Source organism: Oryctolagus cuniculus, unplaced genomic scaffold (genome assembly GCF_964237555.1).
Source record: "Oryctolagus cuniculus unplaced genomic scaffold, mOryCun1.1 SCAFFOLD_109, whole genome shotgun sequence".
Classification (NCBI taxonomy): domain Eukaryota; kingdom Metazoa; phylum Chordata; class Mammalia; order Lagomorpha; family Leporidae; genus Oryctolagus; species Oryctolagus cuniculus.
This window is the reverse complement of record NW_027208307.1, coordinates 216,864-235,985: the sequence shown is the minus strand read 5'-3', so window position 1 is coordinate 235,985 and position 19,122 is coordinate 216,864. Positions and strand designations below refer to the sequence as shown.

Here is a 19,122-nt window from a genome sequence, read left to right as displayed (position 1 = left end):
TGCTCACATATGTAAAAGTAAAATATATAGTATATACTGTGAGCTTCCAGTGTCATGATGGCTCTGAAGATGCTCTGAAAAGTATGAAATTCTATCCTGATGTGAGATGTTCTTGTAATACTATTTGATTTGTACATACATATACTACAGTGTTTGGGAGGAGGGTAGGAAAGAAGGGGCTTTTAATATGCAAATCTGTAAAATAACTTCCTCAACAGAGCAAGATTTTTATCACTCCACCATGAAGGAGGAGAAATTATTGTGCTTTGCTGCTAATTACCCTAAGGTATTTGACTGTTTACAAAGAGTAAGTAAAAGTAAACAAATACTGACATTTCTAATACTGAGCAAATTCCTAATTTCTTGCTTTGTATTAGCAACTTTTTAATGTACCAAGTATCTCCAAAATACCTTAAAATTTGCAGAGTGCTTCACATACATGCTTTCATTTGGATTCCATAGTAATACCCACATTATTTTGTTTATTTCAAGAGAAATTATCTTATTTAGAAAGTAGCAGGATTGTGACTCAAAACAACTTCTCTGGTTCCCTGTCATATGCTCTTTATTTCCTAAAGGTTGTCTTGTAGGTTTTTTTTCTTTTGCTTTTTAATCCTAGAAAGCAATGGGACAGTATTTTTCATTTGTGCATTTATATTATAATAAAAGCCTATGTTCTAGGAATTATATTTTTAGTACTCCTGCCAGTGAATTTTAAAAATATTTATTTTAGATGTGGGAAAAATATAATCTTGCCTCTTAACTTGCTCAGGAAGAGAAAGGGGTCTATGACCGCTGACCCATAGTGACTATATTAATAAGCAGTAGATAGAAAGTGTAAAAGCAATACAGAATCTAAAGTTTTCATCTAAAGTCAGAGCAATTAGAATGATAGTATCTCACACTTACTGAACACTTATTATATGCCTGGCACAATTTAACTCCTTCAATTTTTTGAATTATTTAATTTTCAGGGTAATCAATGAAATAGATATTATTCCTGTCTAAACACAAAACACAAAGAAATGGCCACACAGAAACCATGATTCTTTAGGAGGCAAGGTTCTAATGGGAAAGTTAAACATTCTAGGACTACAAATGTAGAGGAAATAATGATTCAAAGACTGAAAATGGTTTTAAAAGAGGGGAAAAGATTTCTCAGGTTTCACAAATTCTATCCACATATAAAAATTTAGTTATTCCCATTTTATTGGGAATGATTGAAACCGTCCTTACTGTATACTGAATTTTACAAGTAACCTCTATGATTATAGAACTATTTCATTAAAAATGTACAAAATAAATGTCTTCTGCTTCTCAAAATTAGGTGCTTTTCTGAGTATTGCATGAACCCTGTATCTTTACTATATCCACACTGTCAACCACTCATTTTTTAAAAAAAAACAATTTGAGAGGTAGGGATGATAATGGGTTTTAGGGTCCAAACAAACTTTCAAACTCACCCAACACCATGAAGTGCTCATATTCTACAAAGGAACACCTTGCAGACATTGTATTATACACACACCTGTACACAAGGACACAAAGGCACACACACAACATTTGAAGGAATGTGCCCGAAGGTTTCTCTACCTACAATTCTGTTTCTTGCCGAGGATGGAAAGAAAGTTGATGGATCATCAATGAGGAAGAGCTCTTGACGATGTCTGCTGAACTGGGCAGCGAAATATTCAGGATGAGGATACTTCACACTCGCTGGAAGTTTCACAGCCGAAAGCATATAGGTCAATGGAGTGTCCTCATTTTGGGGAACATCACTCTCCTGAATAGGCATTTTGATTCCCAATACTTCAGCATAAGTAACTAATACCTCCCAAGGAGCATGGATCTTGACAAAGTAAGTCCTTCCATCTTCAGAGTCCTGCATTGTAAAAAGAGGAAAAAGAACACAAAGCTTCCTGAAATATTTGTTATTGAGATGATTGAGGAAAAGAAATAAAATTTTACAAAATCTCAAACATGTACAAGTATTTTCAGTTCATTGAAATTTTTTCAGCAAAACTTTTAGGAAACCAAATTCTCAAAACGTATGCTTACATAAACAAGGGCATAGGTACATATAATATATATGTATATGTGTGCATGTGTGTGTGTATGTATGAAGGAGAAACAGAAAGAGAGAGAAAGAGAAATTCATGAGACTCCAAGGTGGCAGAAGGGAACAATGTGCTGTGCTAGGATAGGGATCAATAGCAAAACAAACAAACAAAAAATAGCGTAGGAAGTGTGCTGTAATGGGAGAATCAGAGAACACAAAAATGGAGTTTCTACAGAGGGAAGAGGAATGCCATGGGCCTATGTGGAAGCTGCAGGCACACAGCATGAAAATGGACACAACACACTAAGCAGCCAAGAGTCAGAGTGGGGTAGCAGCTTAGAGATGGAGGTGAGACCAAACTGCGATAACCTGTATTGATATAGCCAGAAGACGAGCATGGTGTGAGTCTGGCCTGGAGACCTAAGGTACTTGCAGACCCAGCAGAAGTAAAAGGGGCACATTTATCTTATCCCATCTTCTCTACAAAAGTGGTCAGCACCCAGCTGGAAAAGGGAAGTGACATTTTGGGCTCCAGCCGAAGCCATGGAAGCCTTTGTGTGTATGTATATCAACTGGCTGTGACAGGATACCACTTAAAATTGATCAAAGAACTAAATCTACAACTCAATACAATCAACTCATTAATGAACATTAGAGAAACTCTGCAAGACATTGAGATATGCAAGACTTCTTGGAAAAGACCTCACAGCACAGCCAATCAAAGCCAAAATTGACAAATGGGATTCCATCAAGAAGCTTATACAATGCAAAAGAAACACTCGGCAAAGTGAAGAGGCAACCAACAGAATGTGAGAAGATATTTGCAAACTACACAACTAATAAAGGGTTAATATCCAGAATCTATAAAGAGCTCAAGAAATTTAAAACAAAATAAAACAAACAATCCATTTAAGAAATGGGCCAAAGACTTTGATAGGCATTTTTCAACAGAGGAAATTCACATGGCCAATAAACACTTGAGAAAATGCTCAGGATCACTAGCCATCGAGGAAATGCAAATCAAAACCACAATAAGGTTTAGCCTCACTCCAGTTAGAATGGCCATGAAACAGAAATTAACAAATGAAAAAAGCTGGTGAGGATGTGGGGAAAAAGATATCTTGGTCCACCATTGGTGGGAATGTAAACTGGTTGTAACCACTGTGAAAGACAGCATGGAGATACCTCAGAAATCTGGAGACCAAGACCTAGTGAATGAGTGGAGCTCATGAACTGGGACTGTGAAAAAAGGAAAAAAAAATGAGAGTGTGTGAGAGAACTCACAGTGTGGCTGAGATGTGAGTACTCTCAGTGGGAGACGCCACAAACTCGAGCGGCCTTGGCTACTCAGTGAGAGACACTGCAGGAGGATCTGAGCTTACACTGAGGACTGCAGAGATCCTTTGTGTGATCCTTGGTACAGAGCAGACGGATATTATTCCCATTGGGGCTAGTGCTCAGGCACTGATCGCCATCGAGAAGAAGAGCTCAGCTGAGTGGAATTACTTCCCTTCTGATTAAAAACAGAGAGAGAGAGAGAGGGAGAGATTTATCACACCCAACCTGGGTTTGTCACCTTAAGCACACCCTTAACCCTGAAGAACTGAACAGAGCTCTCTGGCCAAACCCACCACAAGACTCTAGAGAGTCACTGAAAGCAGACAGTCCCCTTTTTATCTTAAGAGTCATAATAAAATGAAAAAAGTAGCCACAGTGGGAAAAAAAAAAGAAAATAACAAGTATCTCCACAAATGGCAAACAACAAATGCAACAACTGAGGGGACAAGAACAAGGAAGACAACATGACGCTCCCAAAAGAACATGATAATTAATACAAGATTATGAAGACAATGAGATAGAAGAAATGAAAGAAATAGAACTCAAAAAAATTTATGATAAGAATATATAGAAGTGGGCCGGCGCCGCGGCTCACTAGGCTAATCCTCCGCCTAGCGGCGCCGGCACACCGGGTTCTAGTCCCGGTCGGGGCGCCGGATTCTGTCCCGGTTGCCCCTCTTCCAGGCCAGCCCTCTGCTGTGGCCAGGGAGTGCAGTGGAGGATGGCCCAGGTGCTTGGGCCTTGCACCCCATGAGAGACCAGGAAAAGCACCTGGCTCCTGGCTCCTGCCATCGGATCAGCGCGGTGCGCCGGCCGCAGCGCGCCGGCCGCGGCGGCCATTGGAGGGTGAACCAACGGCAAAGGAAGACCTTTCTCTCTGTCTCTCTCTCTCACTGTCTACTCTGCCTGTCAAAAAAATAAAAAAACAAAAAGAATATATAGAAGTAATCAAAAACAAATGCATGAGGGCCTGCACCGTGGCTCACTTGGTTAATCCTCTGCCTGTGGTGCCAGCATCACATAAGGGTGCTGGCTTCTAGTCTCTGTTGCTCCTCTTCCATGCCAACTCTCTGCTGTGGCCCTGGAAAGCAGTGGAGGATGGCCCAAGTGCTTAGGTGCCTGCACCTGTGTCGGAGACCAGGAAGAAGTACCTGGCTCCTGACTTCAGATCTGTGTAGCTCTGTTCACGGCAGACATTTGGGGGGTGAACCAATGGAAGGAAGACCTTTCTCTCTGTATCTCTCACTGTCTCATTCTATCTGTCAAATAAATAAATAAATAAAAAGAATCATTAAAAAAACACAAATGCATGAAATACTGAAATCCATGCGGGACATGAAAGAAAATCTCTCTTATGAAAATGAAATCTTAAGGAGGAATCAAAATGGAATGAGGAATTCAATAGAACAAATAAAAAACACAGTTGAGAACCTTAAAAACAGAATCAGTGTGGCAGAAGAGAGAATATCGGACTTAGAAGACAGAGCACAGGAAAGCATACAGTCAAACCAAAGAAAAGAAGAGGAAATTAGAAATCTAAAAAATATGGTTGGGAATCTACAGGATACTATTAAAAAACCCAACATTCAGGTTTTAGACGTTCTGAAGGCATGGAGAGAGAGAAAGGAGTAGAAGGCCTTTTTAGAGAGATACAAGCAGAAAAATTCCCGTCTTTGGAGAAATAAAAAGACATCCAAGTACAGGGAGCACACAGAACTCCCATTAAACATGACCAGAAGAGATCCTCGCCATGACACATTGTAATCAAACTCACCACAATGAAACATAAAGAAAAGATTCTAAAATGTACAAGAGAGAAATTACTCTCAGAGGATCTCCAATGAGACTCACAGCAGACTTCTCATCAATCCCTACAGGACAGGAGGGAATGGTGAGACATAGCCCAAGTACTAAGAGAAAAAAACTGCCAGAATATTATATCCTGCAAAGCTCTCATTTGTGAATGAAGGTGAAATAAAGACCTTTCATAGCAAACAGAAATTGAAAGAATTTGTCACCACTCATCCAGCCCTGCAAAAGATGCTTAAAGATGTGTTACACACAGAAACATGGTCATCACATGAAAGAAGGTAAAGGAAGAAAATCTCTCAGTAAAAGATCACAAGTTCAAAGCATATATTAGAAATACATTTGGAAAAGTGGCAGGGAAAAGTCACTACTTATCAATAGTCGCATTGGATATAAATGGCCTCAACTCTCCAGTTAAAAGACACAGACTGGATGAATGGATTAAGGAACAAAACCCATCTATTTGCCTACAAGAAATACATCTTTCCTAGAAAAGTGCATGCAGACTGAAAGTCAAAGGGTGGAAAAAGATATTCCACGCCAACAGAAACCAAAAAAGAGCTGGTATGGCCATATTAATATCAGAAAAAATAAATTGTAACACTAACACTGTTAAGAGAGACAAAGAAGGGCACTATATAATGATTAAAGGATCAATTCAACAGGAAGATGTAACTATTATAAACCTGTATGGACATAATAATAGGGCACCGGTTATTTAAAAGATATGCTAAGGACCTTAAAGGGAGACTTAGACTCCAATACAATATCATTGGGGGACTTCAATACTCCACTTTCAGCTAAGGACAGATCAACTAAACAGAAAATCAGCAAGGAAACAGCAGATTTAATTGACACTATAGCCTAAATGGATCTAACAGATATCTACACTTGAAGAATACACATTCTTCTCAGCAGTACATGGAACCTACTCTAGGATTGACTAGGCCATAAAGCAAGTCTCAGCTAATTCCAAAGAATCGAAATCATACCATGCAGTTTTCTTAGAGGACAATGGAATGAAGCTGGAACTTAGCAACTCAGGAATCCTTAGAGCATATGCAAACACATGGAGACCGAACAATATGCTCCTGAATGAAGAACAGGTCACAGAAGAAATCAAAAGAGAAATCAAAAACTTTCTGGAAGCAAATGAAGATAACAACACAACATATCAAAACTTACGGGATACAGCAAAAGCAGTGTTAAGAGGAAAGTTTATAGCAATAGGTGCCTATATCAAAAAACTGGAAAGGCACCAAATAAATGAGCTATCAATGCATCTCAAGGATCTAGAAAAGCTGCAGCAAACCAGACGCAAAACTAGTGGGAGAAGAGAAATAATTACAATTACAGAAGAAATCAACAGAATTGAGTATGAAAAAAAATTACAAAAGATCAGCCAAATGAAGAGTGAGTTTTTTTAAAAAATAAACAGTTGACACTCCATGGACACAACTAATTAAAAAAAAGGAGAGAGAAGTACCAAATAAATAAAATCAAATATGAAAAAGGGACTGTAACAACAAACACCAGAAATTACTACAAAGAGTTGTATGCCAGCAAACAGGGAAATCTATCAGATATGTTAGATTACTGGACAAATACAACATACCTAAATTGAACTATGAAGACAACCTAAACAGACCCACAATTGAGACAGAAATTGAATCAGTAATAAAGGCCATCCTGGCCTGCGCCGCAGCTCATTTGGCTAGTCCTCTGCCTGCAGCGCCTGCACCCCAGGTTCTAGTCCAGGTTGGGGCACCGGATTCTGTCCCAGTTGCTTCTCTTCCAGTCCAGCTCTCCTCTAGCCCTGGAAGGCAGTGGAGCACAGCCCAAGTGCATGGGCCATGTACCCATATGGGAGATGAAGAGGAAGCACCAGGCTCCTGTCTTCGATCAAGCAGTGAGCCAGCCGCAGTGACCAGCCGTAGCTGCCATTTCAGGGGTGAACCAATGGAAAGAAGACCTTTCTTTCTGTCTCTCTCTCTCTCACTGTCTAACTCTGCCTGCTTAAAAAAAAATAATTTTAAAGGTACCTCTCAACAAAGAAAAGCCCAGGACCAGAGGCTTCAATGCTGAATTCTGCCAGACATTTAAAGGAGAACTAATTCCAATTCTTCTCTAACTATTCAGAACAACTGAAAGAGAGGGAATCCTCCAAAATGCTTTTTATGAGCATCACCTTAACCTAAACTTGAAAAGGATGCAGCAGAGAAGGATAATTACAGACCAATTTCCCTGATGAACATAGACGCAAAATCCTCAATAAAATTCTGACCAATACAATGCAACAACACATCAGAAAGATCATCCACCCAGACCAAGTGGGATTTATCCCTGGTATGCAGGGATGGTTCAATGTTTGCAAATCAATCAATGTGATACACCACATTAACAGACTGCAGAAGAAAAACAATATGATTATTTCAATAGATGCAGAGAAAGCATCTGAGAAAATTCAACACCCTTTCATGATGAAAACTCTAAGCAAACTGGGTATAGAAGGAACAATCCTCAATGCAATCAATGCAATTTATGAAAAAATCATGGCCAGCATACTACTGAATGGGGAAAAGTTGGAAGCTTTCCACTGAGATCTGGTACCAGACAGGGATGCCCACTCTCACCACTGCTATTCAATATAGTTCTGGAAGTTTTAGCCAGCGCCATTAGGCAAGAAAAAGAAATTAAAGGGATACAAGTTGGAAAGGAAGAATTCAAACTATGCTTCTTTACCGATGATATGATCCTTTAGGGGATCCAAAGTACGCTGAAGCAAGACCCCTACCTTACACCTTACACAAAAATACACTCAACATGGATTAAAGAGCTAATTCTACGATCCGATACCATCAAATTATTAGAGAACATTGAGAAACCCTACAAGATAAAGGCACAGGAAAAGACTTCTTGGAAAAGACCCCAGAGGCACAGGCTGTCAAAGCCAGAATTAACAACTGGGATTACATCAAATTGAGAAGTTTCTGTACCGCAAAAGAAATAGTCAGCAATGTGAAAAGGCAATGGACAGAGTGGGAAAAAATATGTGCAAACTATGCAACTGATAAAGGATTAATAACAGAATCTAAAAAGAGATCAAGAAACTCCACAACAAAAAAAAACTAACAATCCACTTAAGAGATTGGACCAGGACCTAAATAGACATTTCTTTTTTTATATAAATTTATTTATTTTTTATTTGAGAGTGAGAGTTACACAGAGAGAGGAGAGGCAGAGAGAGAGAGAGGAATTCCTTCCGATTGTTTACTCCCAAATTGGCTGGAAGAGGCAACAGCCAGAACTGCGCTAGACATTTTTCAAAAGAGGAAATCCAAATGTCCAACAGACACATAAAAAATATTCAGGATCACTAGCAATCAGGGAAATGCAAATCAAAACCACAAGTTCACCTCACCCCAGTTAGAATGGCTTAAATATAGAAATCAAGAAACAACAGGTGCTGGCGAGGATGTGGGGAAAAAGGGACACTAACCCACTGTTGGTGGGAATGCAAACTGGTAAAGCCACTATGTGAGTCAGTTTGGAGATTTCTCAGAAACCTGAATATAGCCCTTCCACATGATCCAGCCATCCCACTCCTTGGAATTTACCCAAAGGAAATTAAATTGGCAAATAAAAGAGCTGTCTTCACCTCAATGTTTATTGTAACTCAATTCACAATAGCTAAGACCTGGAATCAACCTAAATGCCCATCAACAGAAGACTAGATAAAGAAATTATGGGATATGTGCTCTATAGAATACTAAAGAGCACTAAAAAAATGAAATCCAGTCATTTGCAACAAGATGGTGGAATTTGGAAAACATCATGCTGAGTGAATTAAGCCAGTCCCAAAGGGACATATATCATAGGTTCTCCCTGATCTGTGACAACTAACTGAGCACCTAAAAGGAAACCTGTAGAAGGGAAATGGACACTATGAGAAACAATGACTTGATCAGCCCTTGTCCTAACTGTCGAGGAACAACTTAATACTCTATCCCTTTTAGTATGTTTTTCTAATTAATATTATTGGTTGAACTCTTTGATTAACACATAATTATTCTTAGGTGTTTAAATTTAACTGAAAAGTGGCCCCTGTTAAATATAAGAGTGGGACTGAGAGAGGGACGACCAGTACAGTTCGGCACATGCTCTCTCAGACTTACTCCTAATGGTAGAGCTAGAAACATGCCAGGGGATTCCAACTCAATCCCATCAAGCTGGCATGTACCAATGCCATCTCACTAGTCAAAGTAATCAGTTTAAGTTCATAATTGATCATAATGATAGGATTAAGTGTCAAAGGATCACATAAACAAGACCAGTGTCTGCTAATACTGATAGAATGAAAAAGGAGAAAACGATTTAACGTGGGAAGCAGGCTACACAGCAGAATCATAGAATGAAAGGTGTCCTAAACAGCATTCTGGCCTCAGAATCAGCCCTTAAGGCATTTGGATCTGGCTAAGAAACCCATCAGAGTTTCTCAGGCATGGAAAGGCAAGACACTCTGGCAAAAAAAAAAAAAAAAAAAAAAAAAAAACACCCTAAATGAAAGATCTCTGTGAGTGAGATCCCACTTGCCACTTATGTGGAAGACTTGGACTGTGTTGATATAGCCAGAGGAAGACCATGGTGTGAGTCTGGCCTGGATTGTGGTCTGGATTATCTGGCCTCATTGCGGATAAGAGTGCTCTATCTCAAACAATATTTAAATAAATAAAAATTTTACAAAATAAGATTCAGGTATAAATATATATTGAAACTTACCCTCTTGTCTTCAATTTCCAATTCAAGACCTGATTTTCGGAGATTTTGCTCAAATTCTTTTCTTCTTTCCTTTAGCAAAACAAACAGAATTATGCAGAATACTTTTATTCTTATTTGTTCAATGAGAGACTTGGTACACGATGGCCAAACTTCTAAGTGTTCTGTGTCCCACCCCAGTTATTTTAAAAAGGCCTCCGTGTATTACGTCAAACTTAATGTCATGTACTGTTTTCCATCTGTACAATAATTCCCAATAATCATAAAAATCCAATATATCCTATAATCTCTGGGAAATATGCAGCAGAACTTTTAATGGAAGACATATAAAAACTTTACTGAATAAAATACTGCTTTTTAAATAAAAGCTTTACAATAAGACAAATATATCATGCTGTTATTTGGGATGACTCAGTATTACAAAGTTCAATACTCTGCAAATAAATTATATATTTAATTCAACTTTAAGCCAAAATGTCAATATGACTTTTTAATCTTGAAGGATAGAATGGCTTCACACAGAGAAAAATCAAATTAAACTATAGGTCATTAGTTCACATAATCAAATTATGTAGACTTAAAAACAATTCACTGATCATCAATATTTTTGCTTGAACTGTGAGTAAAGTATAACAAAATACACACTAAAATTTTAAAATACTTAATTACAGTATCTTCAAACACTAATCTTCAAATAGGCATGTCTTGAGTATGTATAATATGTTTTTTAAAAAGCTAGGAGAGAGGATTTTGAATGTTTTCACCAAAATGAGGGTAGATATTGAACACTGTACAATATAGGCCTGTATCAGGGCCTGCGCTGTGACACAGCAGGTTAAAGCCCTGGCCTGCAGCAATGGCATCCCATGTGGGTGCCGGTTCTTGTCCCAGCTGCTCCTCTTCTGATCCAGCTCTCTGCTATGGCCTGGGAAAGAAATAGAAGCTACCCAAGTCCAAATGACATAAAGAGAAGATTCTAAAATGTGCATGAGAGAAATGCCAGATTACTTTCAGGGGATCTCCAATTAGACTCACAGCAGACTTCTCATCAGAAACCCTACAGGCTAGGAGAGAGTGGTAAGATATAGTCCAAGATTAACAGAAAAAAAAAACTGTCATCCCAGAATATTATACCCTGCAAAGCTCTCATTTATGAATGAATGTGAAATAAAGAATTTCCATAACAAATAGAAATTGAGGGGACAGCTCTGTGGTGTAGCAGCCGCCTGCAGTGCTGGCATCCCGGACATTGGTTCGAGACCCAGTTGCTCCACTTCTGATCCAGCTCTCTGCTATGCCTGGGAAAGCAGCAGAAGATGGCCCAAGTGCTTGGGCCCCTGCACCCACATGGGAGACCTGGAAGAAGCTCCTGGCTCCTGGCCTCGGATCATCACAGTTCCGCCTGTTGTGGCCAATTGGAAATGAACAAGCTGATGGTAGACCTCTCTCTGTCTCTCCTATCTCTGTGTTACTCTGGTTTTCAAATAAATCAATAAATCTTTTAAAACAAAAAATGAAATGGAAAGAATTTGTCATCACCCATCTAGCCCTACAAAAGATGCTTACTGATGTGCTGCACACAGAAACATGGTCATCACTACAAAAGAAGGTAAAGGAATAAAATCTCTCAGTAAAAGATAAAAGGAAGTTCAAAGTAAAAATTAGGAATATTTTTGGAAAAATAGCAGGGCAAAGTCATTACTTATCAATACTCCCCTTGATTGTAAACGGCCTCAACTCCATAGTCAAAAGACTAGACTTGCCAGCACCGCAATTCACTAGGCTAATCCTCCGCCTGCGGCGCCAGCACACCGGGTTCTAGTCCCAGTCGGGGTGCTGGATCTGTCCCTGTTGCTCCTCTTCCAGTTCAGCTCTCTGCTGTGGCCCGGGAGTACAGTGGAGGATGGCCCAAGGGCTTGGGTCCCTGCACCCACATGGAAGACCAGGAGGAGCACCTGGCTCCTGGCTTCAAATTGGCACAACGTGCAGCCATAGCGGCCATTTGGGGGTGAACCAAAGGAAAAGGAAGACCTTTCTCTCTGTCTCTCTCTCTCAGTGTCTAACTCTGTCTTTCAAATAATAATAATAATAATAAAATTTTAAAAAAGACCAGACTGGCTGACTGGATTAAAAAATAAAACCCATGTATTTTCTGCCTATAAGAAACATATCTCACCAACAAAGATATATGCAGACTGAAAGTGAAAGGATGAAAGAAGATATTCCTTGCCAAAAGAAACCAAAAAAGAGCTGGTATAGCCATCTTAATATCAGAAAAATATTAACTTTAACAGAAAAACTGCTAAAAGAGTCAAAGAAGGGTACTATATAATGTTTAAGGGATCAAATCAACAGGGAGATGTAACTATTATAAACGTGTATGCACCTAATTACAGGGAACCTGGCCAATTAAAAGAAATATTAAGAGATTTAAAGGGAGACTTATACTCAAATACAATAGTATTGGAGGACTGCAAAGCTCCACTTTCAGCAATGGACAGATCAACCAGATGGAAAATCAACAAGAACACAGCAGAATTAATCTAACTATAGACCAAATGGAACTAACAGATAACTACAGAACTTTTCACCCTACAATTCCAGAATACACATTCTTCTCAGCAGTGCATGGATCTTTCTCTAGGATTGACCATATACTAGGCCATAAGCAAGTTTCAGCAAATTCAAAAACTGAATCATACCATGAATCTTATTGGACCACAATGGAATGAGGTTGGAAATCAGGAAGTCAGGAATTTCTAGAGCATATGCAAATGCATGGAGACTGAAAAACATGCTCCTGAATGAGAAGTGGGTCATAGAAGACATAAAAAAAAATAAAAAAATTTCTGGAAACGAATGCAGATGACAACAAAACATATCAAAACTTCCATGATACAGCAAAAGCAGTGAAAAGAAGAATGTTTATAGCAATAGGTGTCAACAGCAAGAAATTGGAGGTCAGTGCTCTTGCTCAGTCAGTTAAAGTCATGGCCTGAAGCGCCAACATCCCATATGGATGCCAGTTCAAGACCCAACTGCTCATCTTCTGATACAACTCTCTGCTATGGCCTGGAAAAGCAGTGGAGGATGGCCCAAATACTTGGGCCCCTGTACCCACATGGGAGACCTGGAAGAAGCTCCTGGCTCCTGGTTTTGGATCAGTGCAGCTCTGGCAGTTGCTGCCATCTGAGGATTGAACCAGCGGATAGAAGACCTCTCTCCTGTCTCTACCTCTCTGAAACTTTTCAATTAAATAATATAAATCTTTAAAAAAATTGCAAAAGCACCAAATAAATGAGCTATTCATGCATCTCAAGGATCTAGAAAAACAAGAATAAACCAAGGCCAAAACTACTAGGAGAAAAGAAATAATTAAAATTAGAGAAGAAATCAACAAAATTGAATCCAAAAAAAAAAAACATCACAAAAGATCAGCAAAAGGAAGAGCTGGTTTTTTGAAAAATAAACAAAAGTGACACACCAGTGGCCTAATTAACCAAAAAGACGACAGAGAAGAACAAAATCAGTAAAATTAGAGATTAAAAAGGAAATGTAACAATAGACACCAAAGAAATAAAAAGAATCATCAAAAATTATTACAAAGAGCTATATGCCAAGAAGAAATAGATTCATGGACACATACAATCTACCTAAATTGAGCCATAAAGACATAGAAAACCTAAATAGACCCATAACACAGGCAAACAAAGAAAAGCCCAGGACTGGATGGCTTCAATGCTGAATTCTACCAGACATTTAAGAAGAACAAATTCCAATTCCTCTCAAGTTATTCAGAACAACTGAAAGAGAGGGAATCCTCCCAAATTCTTTCTACAAAGCCAACATCACCTTCATTCATAAACCTGAAAAAGACGCAACCGAGAAAGAGAATTACAAACCAATTTCCCTGATAAACGTAGACACAAAAATCCTCAACAAAATTCTAGCCAATCAAATCCAACAACACATGAAAAGATCACCCACCCAGACCAAATGGGATTTATCCCTGGTATGCGGGGATGATTCAACATTCGCAAATCAATCAATGTGATACACCACATTAACAAACTGCTGAAAAAGAAAAACCCCACATGATTATCTCAACAGATGCAGAGTAAGCATTTGACAAAATACAATTTCCTTTCATGATGAAAACTCTAAGCAAATTGGGTATAGAAATAACATTCCTCAATACAATCAAAGCAATTTATGAAAAACCTGTGGGGAGCAATCCGGACTGGACTAAGTTACTGGAATTAAGACTTATTCTATGCATCTGCTCTCCCACAATATGGCGCTGGGAGAGAAGTAAACAGCTTCTGCACAGCTGCCTCCAGTTCAATCAATAAACTGTAGGACTTGCTCCTGATTGGAGAGCAGCGTACTCGGCGTGTGGGCAGCCGAGTTAGGATTGGCGGAGGAGGACTATAAAGGAGGAGAGAGACGGCATGCACCAGGAACATCTATGAGGAACATCTAAGGGGAACATCTGAGGGAACACCTGTGCAGCCCCCCGAGAAAGCCGGCCGGCGGTGTGCCGCTCCCCTGCGGAAGTGGGGAATGTGGCCAGGGGGAACTGCCCTTCCACGGAGGTGGAAGGGATAGTAGCCAACCCGGGAAGAACCAGCAGCAAACCCGGGGAGGGCCGAGCAGATGAAAGAACAGCGCAGGGTCCTGTGTCGTTCCTCCACGAAGAGGGGGAGTGACAAAACCCACAGCCAACATTCTATTAAATGGGGAAACGTTGGAAGCATTCCCAGTGAGATCTGGTACCAGACAGGGATGGCAACTCTCACTACTGCTATTCAATATAGTACTAGAAGTTTTTTGCCAGATCCATTAGGCAAGAAAATGAAATCAAAGGGATGCAAATTGGGAAGAAGGAAGTCAAACTATCCCTCTTTGCATAAGACATGATTCTTTATATAGAGGATACAAAAACTCCACTAAGAGGCTATTGGAACTCATAGAAGAGTTTAGTAAAGTAGCAAGATATAAAATCAGTATACAAAAATCAACAGCCTTTGTATACACAGACAATGCCACAGCTGAGAATGAACTTCAAGATTAATCACATTCACAATAGTTACAAAAACCATCAAATACTTTGGAATAAACTTACCCAATGAAGTTAAAGATCTCTACAATGAGAATTACAAAACCTTAAAGAAATAGAAGAAGACACAAAAAGAAAAATGGAAAATTCTTCCATGTTCATGGATTGGAGGAATGAATATCATCAAAATGTCCAATCTCCCAAAAGCAAGGTACAGATTCAATGTGATATCAATCAAAACACCAAAGACATTCTTCTCAGATTTAGAAAAAATGGTGCTGAAATTCATATGGAGACACAGGAGACCTCGAATAGCTAAAGCAATTTTACACAACAAATCAAAGCCGGAAGCATCACAATACCAGATTTTAAGACATACTACAGGGCAGTTATAATCAAAACAGCCTGGGACTTGTACAAAAACAGATGGATAAACCAATGGAACAGAGCAGAAATCAATCCAAACATCTACAGCCAACTTATAATATTTGATCAAGGAGCTAAAACCAATTCCTGGAGTAAGGACAGTCTATTCTACAAATGGTGCTGGGAAAACTAGATTCCCACATGCAGAAGAATGAAGCAAGACCCCTACCTTACACCTTACACAAATATTCACTCAACATGGATTAAAGATCTAAGCCTACGTCCTAACACCATCAAATTATTAGAGAACATTGGAGAATTCCTGCAAGATATTGGCACAAAGACTTCTTGGAAAAGACCCGAGAGGCACAGGCAGCCAAAGCCAAAATTAACAACTAGGATTACATCAAATTGAGAAGTTTCTGAAAGGCAAAAGGAACAGTCAGGAAAGTGAAGAGGCAAACGACAGAATGGGAGAAATTATTCACAAACTATGCAACTGATAAAGGATTAATATTCAGAATCTAAAAAGAGATCAAAAACTCCACAACAACAAAACAAACAACCCACTTAAGAGAAGGGCCAAGGACTTAGACAGACATTTTTCTTTTTTTTTTTAAGAATTATTTATTTATTCAAAAGTCAGGGATATACAGAGAGAAGAGAGGCAGAGAGGCAGATAGAGAGTGATCTTCCATCCAATGGTTTACTCTCCAGATGGCCGCAATGCCCAGAGTGGCACTGATCTGAAGCCAGGAGCCAGCAGCTTCTTTCGGGTCTCCCACATGGGTGCAGGGGCCCAAGGACTTGGGCCATCTTCTACTGCTATCCTAGGCCACAGCAGAGAGCTGCATTGGAAGAGGAGCAGCCGGGACTAGAACACGCACCCATATGGGATGCCAGCACTTCAGGCCGGGGTGTTTACCTGCTCTGCCACAGTGCCGGCCCCATTAAACAGACATTTTTCAAAGAGGAAATCCAAATGGCCAACAGACACATGCAAAAATGTTCAAGATCACTAGTCATCAGGGAAATGCAAATCAAAACCACAATGAGTTTTCACCTCACCCCAGCTAGAATGGCTTTCACACAGAAATCAACAAACAACAAATGCTGGTGAGGATGTAGGGAAAAAGGTACCCTAATCCACTGTTGGTGGGAATGAAAACTGGTAAAGCTAGCATGGAAGACAATTTGGAGGTATGTCAGAAATCTGAATATAGTCCTACCATAGGACCCAGCCATCCCACCCTTTGTAATTTTCCCAAAGGAAATAAAATCGGCAAATAAAAGAGCTATCTGCAGCTCCATGTTTATTGCAGCTCAATTCACGATAGCTAAAACATGGAATCAACCTAAATGCCAGTCAACAGAAGACTGGATAAAGAAATTATGGGATATGTACTAATGGAATACTACATAGTGGTAAAAAAAAAATGAAATCCGGACATTGGCAACAAAATTGATGAATCTGAAAAAATCATACTTAGTGAAATAAACCAGTCCCAAACAGACAAATATCATATGTTCCCCCTGATCTGTGACAACTAGTAGAGCACCTAAAAGGAAACATCTAGGAGTGAAATTTACACTATGAGGAACAAATATTTGAATAGCCCTTGTCTTGAGTTTAGAGGATCAGTTTATTATTTTAGTTTTTTTACTCTTTTCTTTTTCTACTTAATATCATTGGTTGAACACTTTACTTAACACAGAATTACTCATAAGTCTTTAAATCCAATTGAAAATTGATCACAGTAAAAAATAAGAGCCCAAATAAGAGAGGGAGGAGATGTACAGTTCGGCAGACATTCCCTCGGACTTACCCCTAAGGGTAAAGCTAAAAATTTTGCCATGGGACTCCTAATTCCATTAAAGTGGGTGCTAATGCCATCTTACTAGTTAAAGCGATCATTTTAAGCGTGTAACATATATATAGGAATAAGTGTCAAAAAAATCACATAAATAAGACCAAGTGTCTGCTAATAACAACAGGTGGAATTAAAAAGGAGAGAACGATGCAACATGGGAAGCAGGCCACACAGCAGACTCAGAGAATGACAAACACCCTAAACATCACTCTGGCCTCAGAATCACCCCTTAAGGCATTCAGATCTGGCTGAAAAGCCCATGAAAGCATTTCAGGCATGGAAAGCCAATACACTCTGGCAAAGAATGATCTACATGAAGGATCTCTATGAGTGAGATCCCAGTGGAAAGAAGGGTCCGTCAAAGAAGAGGTACCTTTCTCCAAAGGGAGGATAGAACTTCCATTTGATTATGGCCCTGTCTAAATACTGATGGAGTTTGTGGACTCAAGAGGCTTCCATAGCCTTGGCGGCTCATAAGAGCATCAGGTGATCACTGACATCATGAATAAGAGTTTCAATTGTTAAATCAACAAGAGTCACCGTGCACTTGCTCCCCATGTAGGACCTCTGTCCTTAATGAGCTGTTCTATGATAATTAACAGTAAAACTTGTCTTCAAACAGTATTTATACTTTGTGTGTCTGTGTCTGTTGAAATCTTTACTTAGTAAAGAGTTGGTCTTCTGTATAAAAAGATAATTAAACATGAATCTTAATGAAGAATGGAATGGGAGATGGAGCAGAAGGTGGGATGGGAGTGGAAGTGTGAGGGTGGGTATGGGGAAGAATTCCTAAAGCTGTACCTATGAAATTAATATTTATTAAGTAAAAGCTTTCTAAAAAATAAATAAAAGTGAACAAAGAATATCAGCTTTGAAAGTGTCAATTGCCATAATGAAAATAAAATAGGATCATAATTACAATATAATACAAAGTCCACTGCAGATTGGATAAATTCATCCTACAATTTCAAAATAGTATTTTCACTGAAAAGATTTTTATTATTTTCAAAAACTCCCGCAATTTGGTGGCCACACTTAATATCTAATGTGAGCTGTCTAAAATACCTCAGCTTCTTGGAGGAGAAGTAAAAGGACTTTGTCTCTAAAACATCCAGTAAATTTAATTGGCATCACACATTCATTACTCGGCTGCCTATTTTGTAGTCTTTTCACTCAGTTTCAGCTTTCAATAACACTTCGGAAGTCTCTGACTTTTTACAACGTAATTCAATGTGAATATCCACATCAAAATATAGAATATACTTCTTTTTGTTATTCTTGTGTTTCTCACATAGGCACTTACCGCTTTTATTTCTGCATCTTCCCTTAAGTCATCAACATAGGAAAGTACAAAATCAATTTGCCTAATCCCATCTCGGAAGAAGATAGAATCTTTGCTTTGCTCATTTTTTTTGAAACTGTAGGAGACATAAATGGCACAATTTTAAATTCTATTTTTATTCTCAAGTGGCAAAAAACATGGAAATGATTACCTAATATTTGTTTTCTTAAAGATTTATTTCATTTCTTTAAAAAGCAGACTGACAGAGAGAGTGAGCAAGAGGGAGAGAGACACAGAGAGAAAAAGATCTTCTCTCTACTGCTTTACTCCCTAAATGGTTGCAACAGCCCAGGCTGGGTCAGGTCAAATCCAAGAGCCTGGAACTCCATTTAGATTTTCCACGTGGGTGGTAGAGATCCAAGTATTTGGACCACCTTCTTGCTGCCTTTCCAGGATCTTTAGCAAGAAGCTGGATCAGAAGTGAAACAGCCAGGATTCATTGCTCCAATAGGGAATTACAGCATTGTGAACAGTGGCTTAAATTGCTGTTCCACAATGCAGG

At 39.1% G+C, this 19,122-nt stretch overlaps 1 protein-coding gene across 4 annotated transcripts in view; it reads right to left on the bottom strand.

The window, feature by feature from the left end:
- Positions 1 to 457: 457 nt before the first annotated feature.
- Positions 458 to 19,122, bottom strand: part of LOC127485527 (anoctamin-5) — a 235,505-nt gene continuing 216,840 nt past the window's right edge. For 3 of the 4 annotated variants that reach the window (XM_070067794.1, XM_070067797.1, XM_070067795.1), the window contains exons 4-5: positions 9,986 to 10,054; positions 458 to 1,882 (exon numbers count right to left, since the gene is read on the bottom strand). In XM_070067794.1, the coding sequence (XP_069923895.1) occupies positions 1,517 to 1,882; positions 9,986 to 10,054 (435 nt within the window). In that variant the 3' untranslated portion in view covers positions 458 to 1,516. Of the gene's footprint in view, positions 1,883 to 9,985; positions 10,055 to 18,581; positions 18,697 to 19,122 lie in introns of all 4 variants that reach the window. The other variant, XM_070067793.1, reaches the window with a different exon arrangement.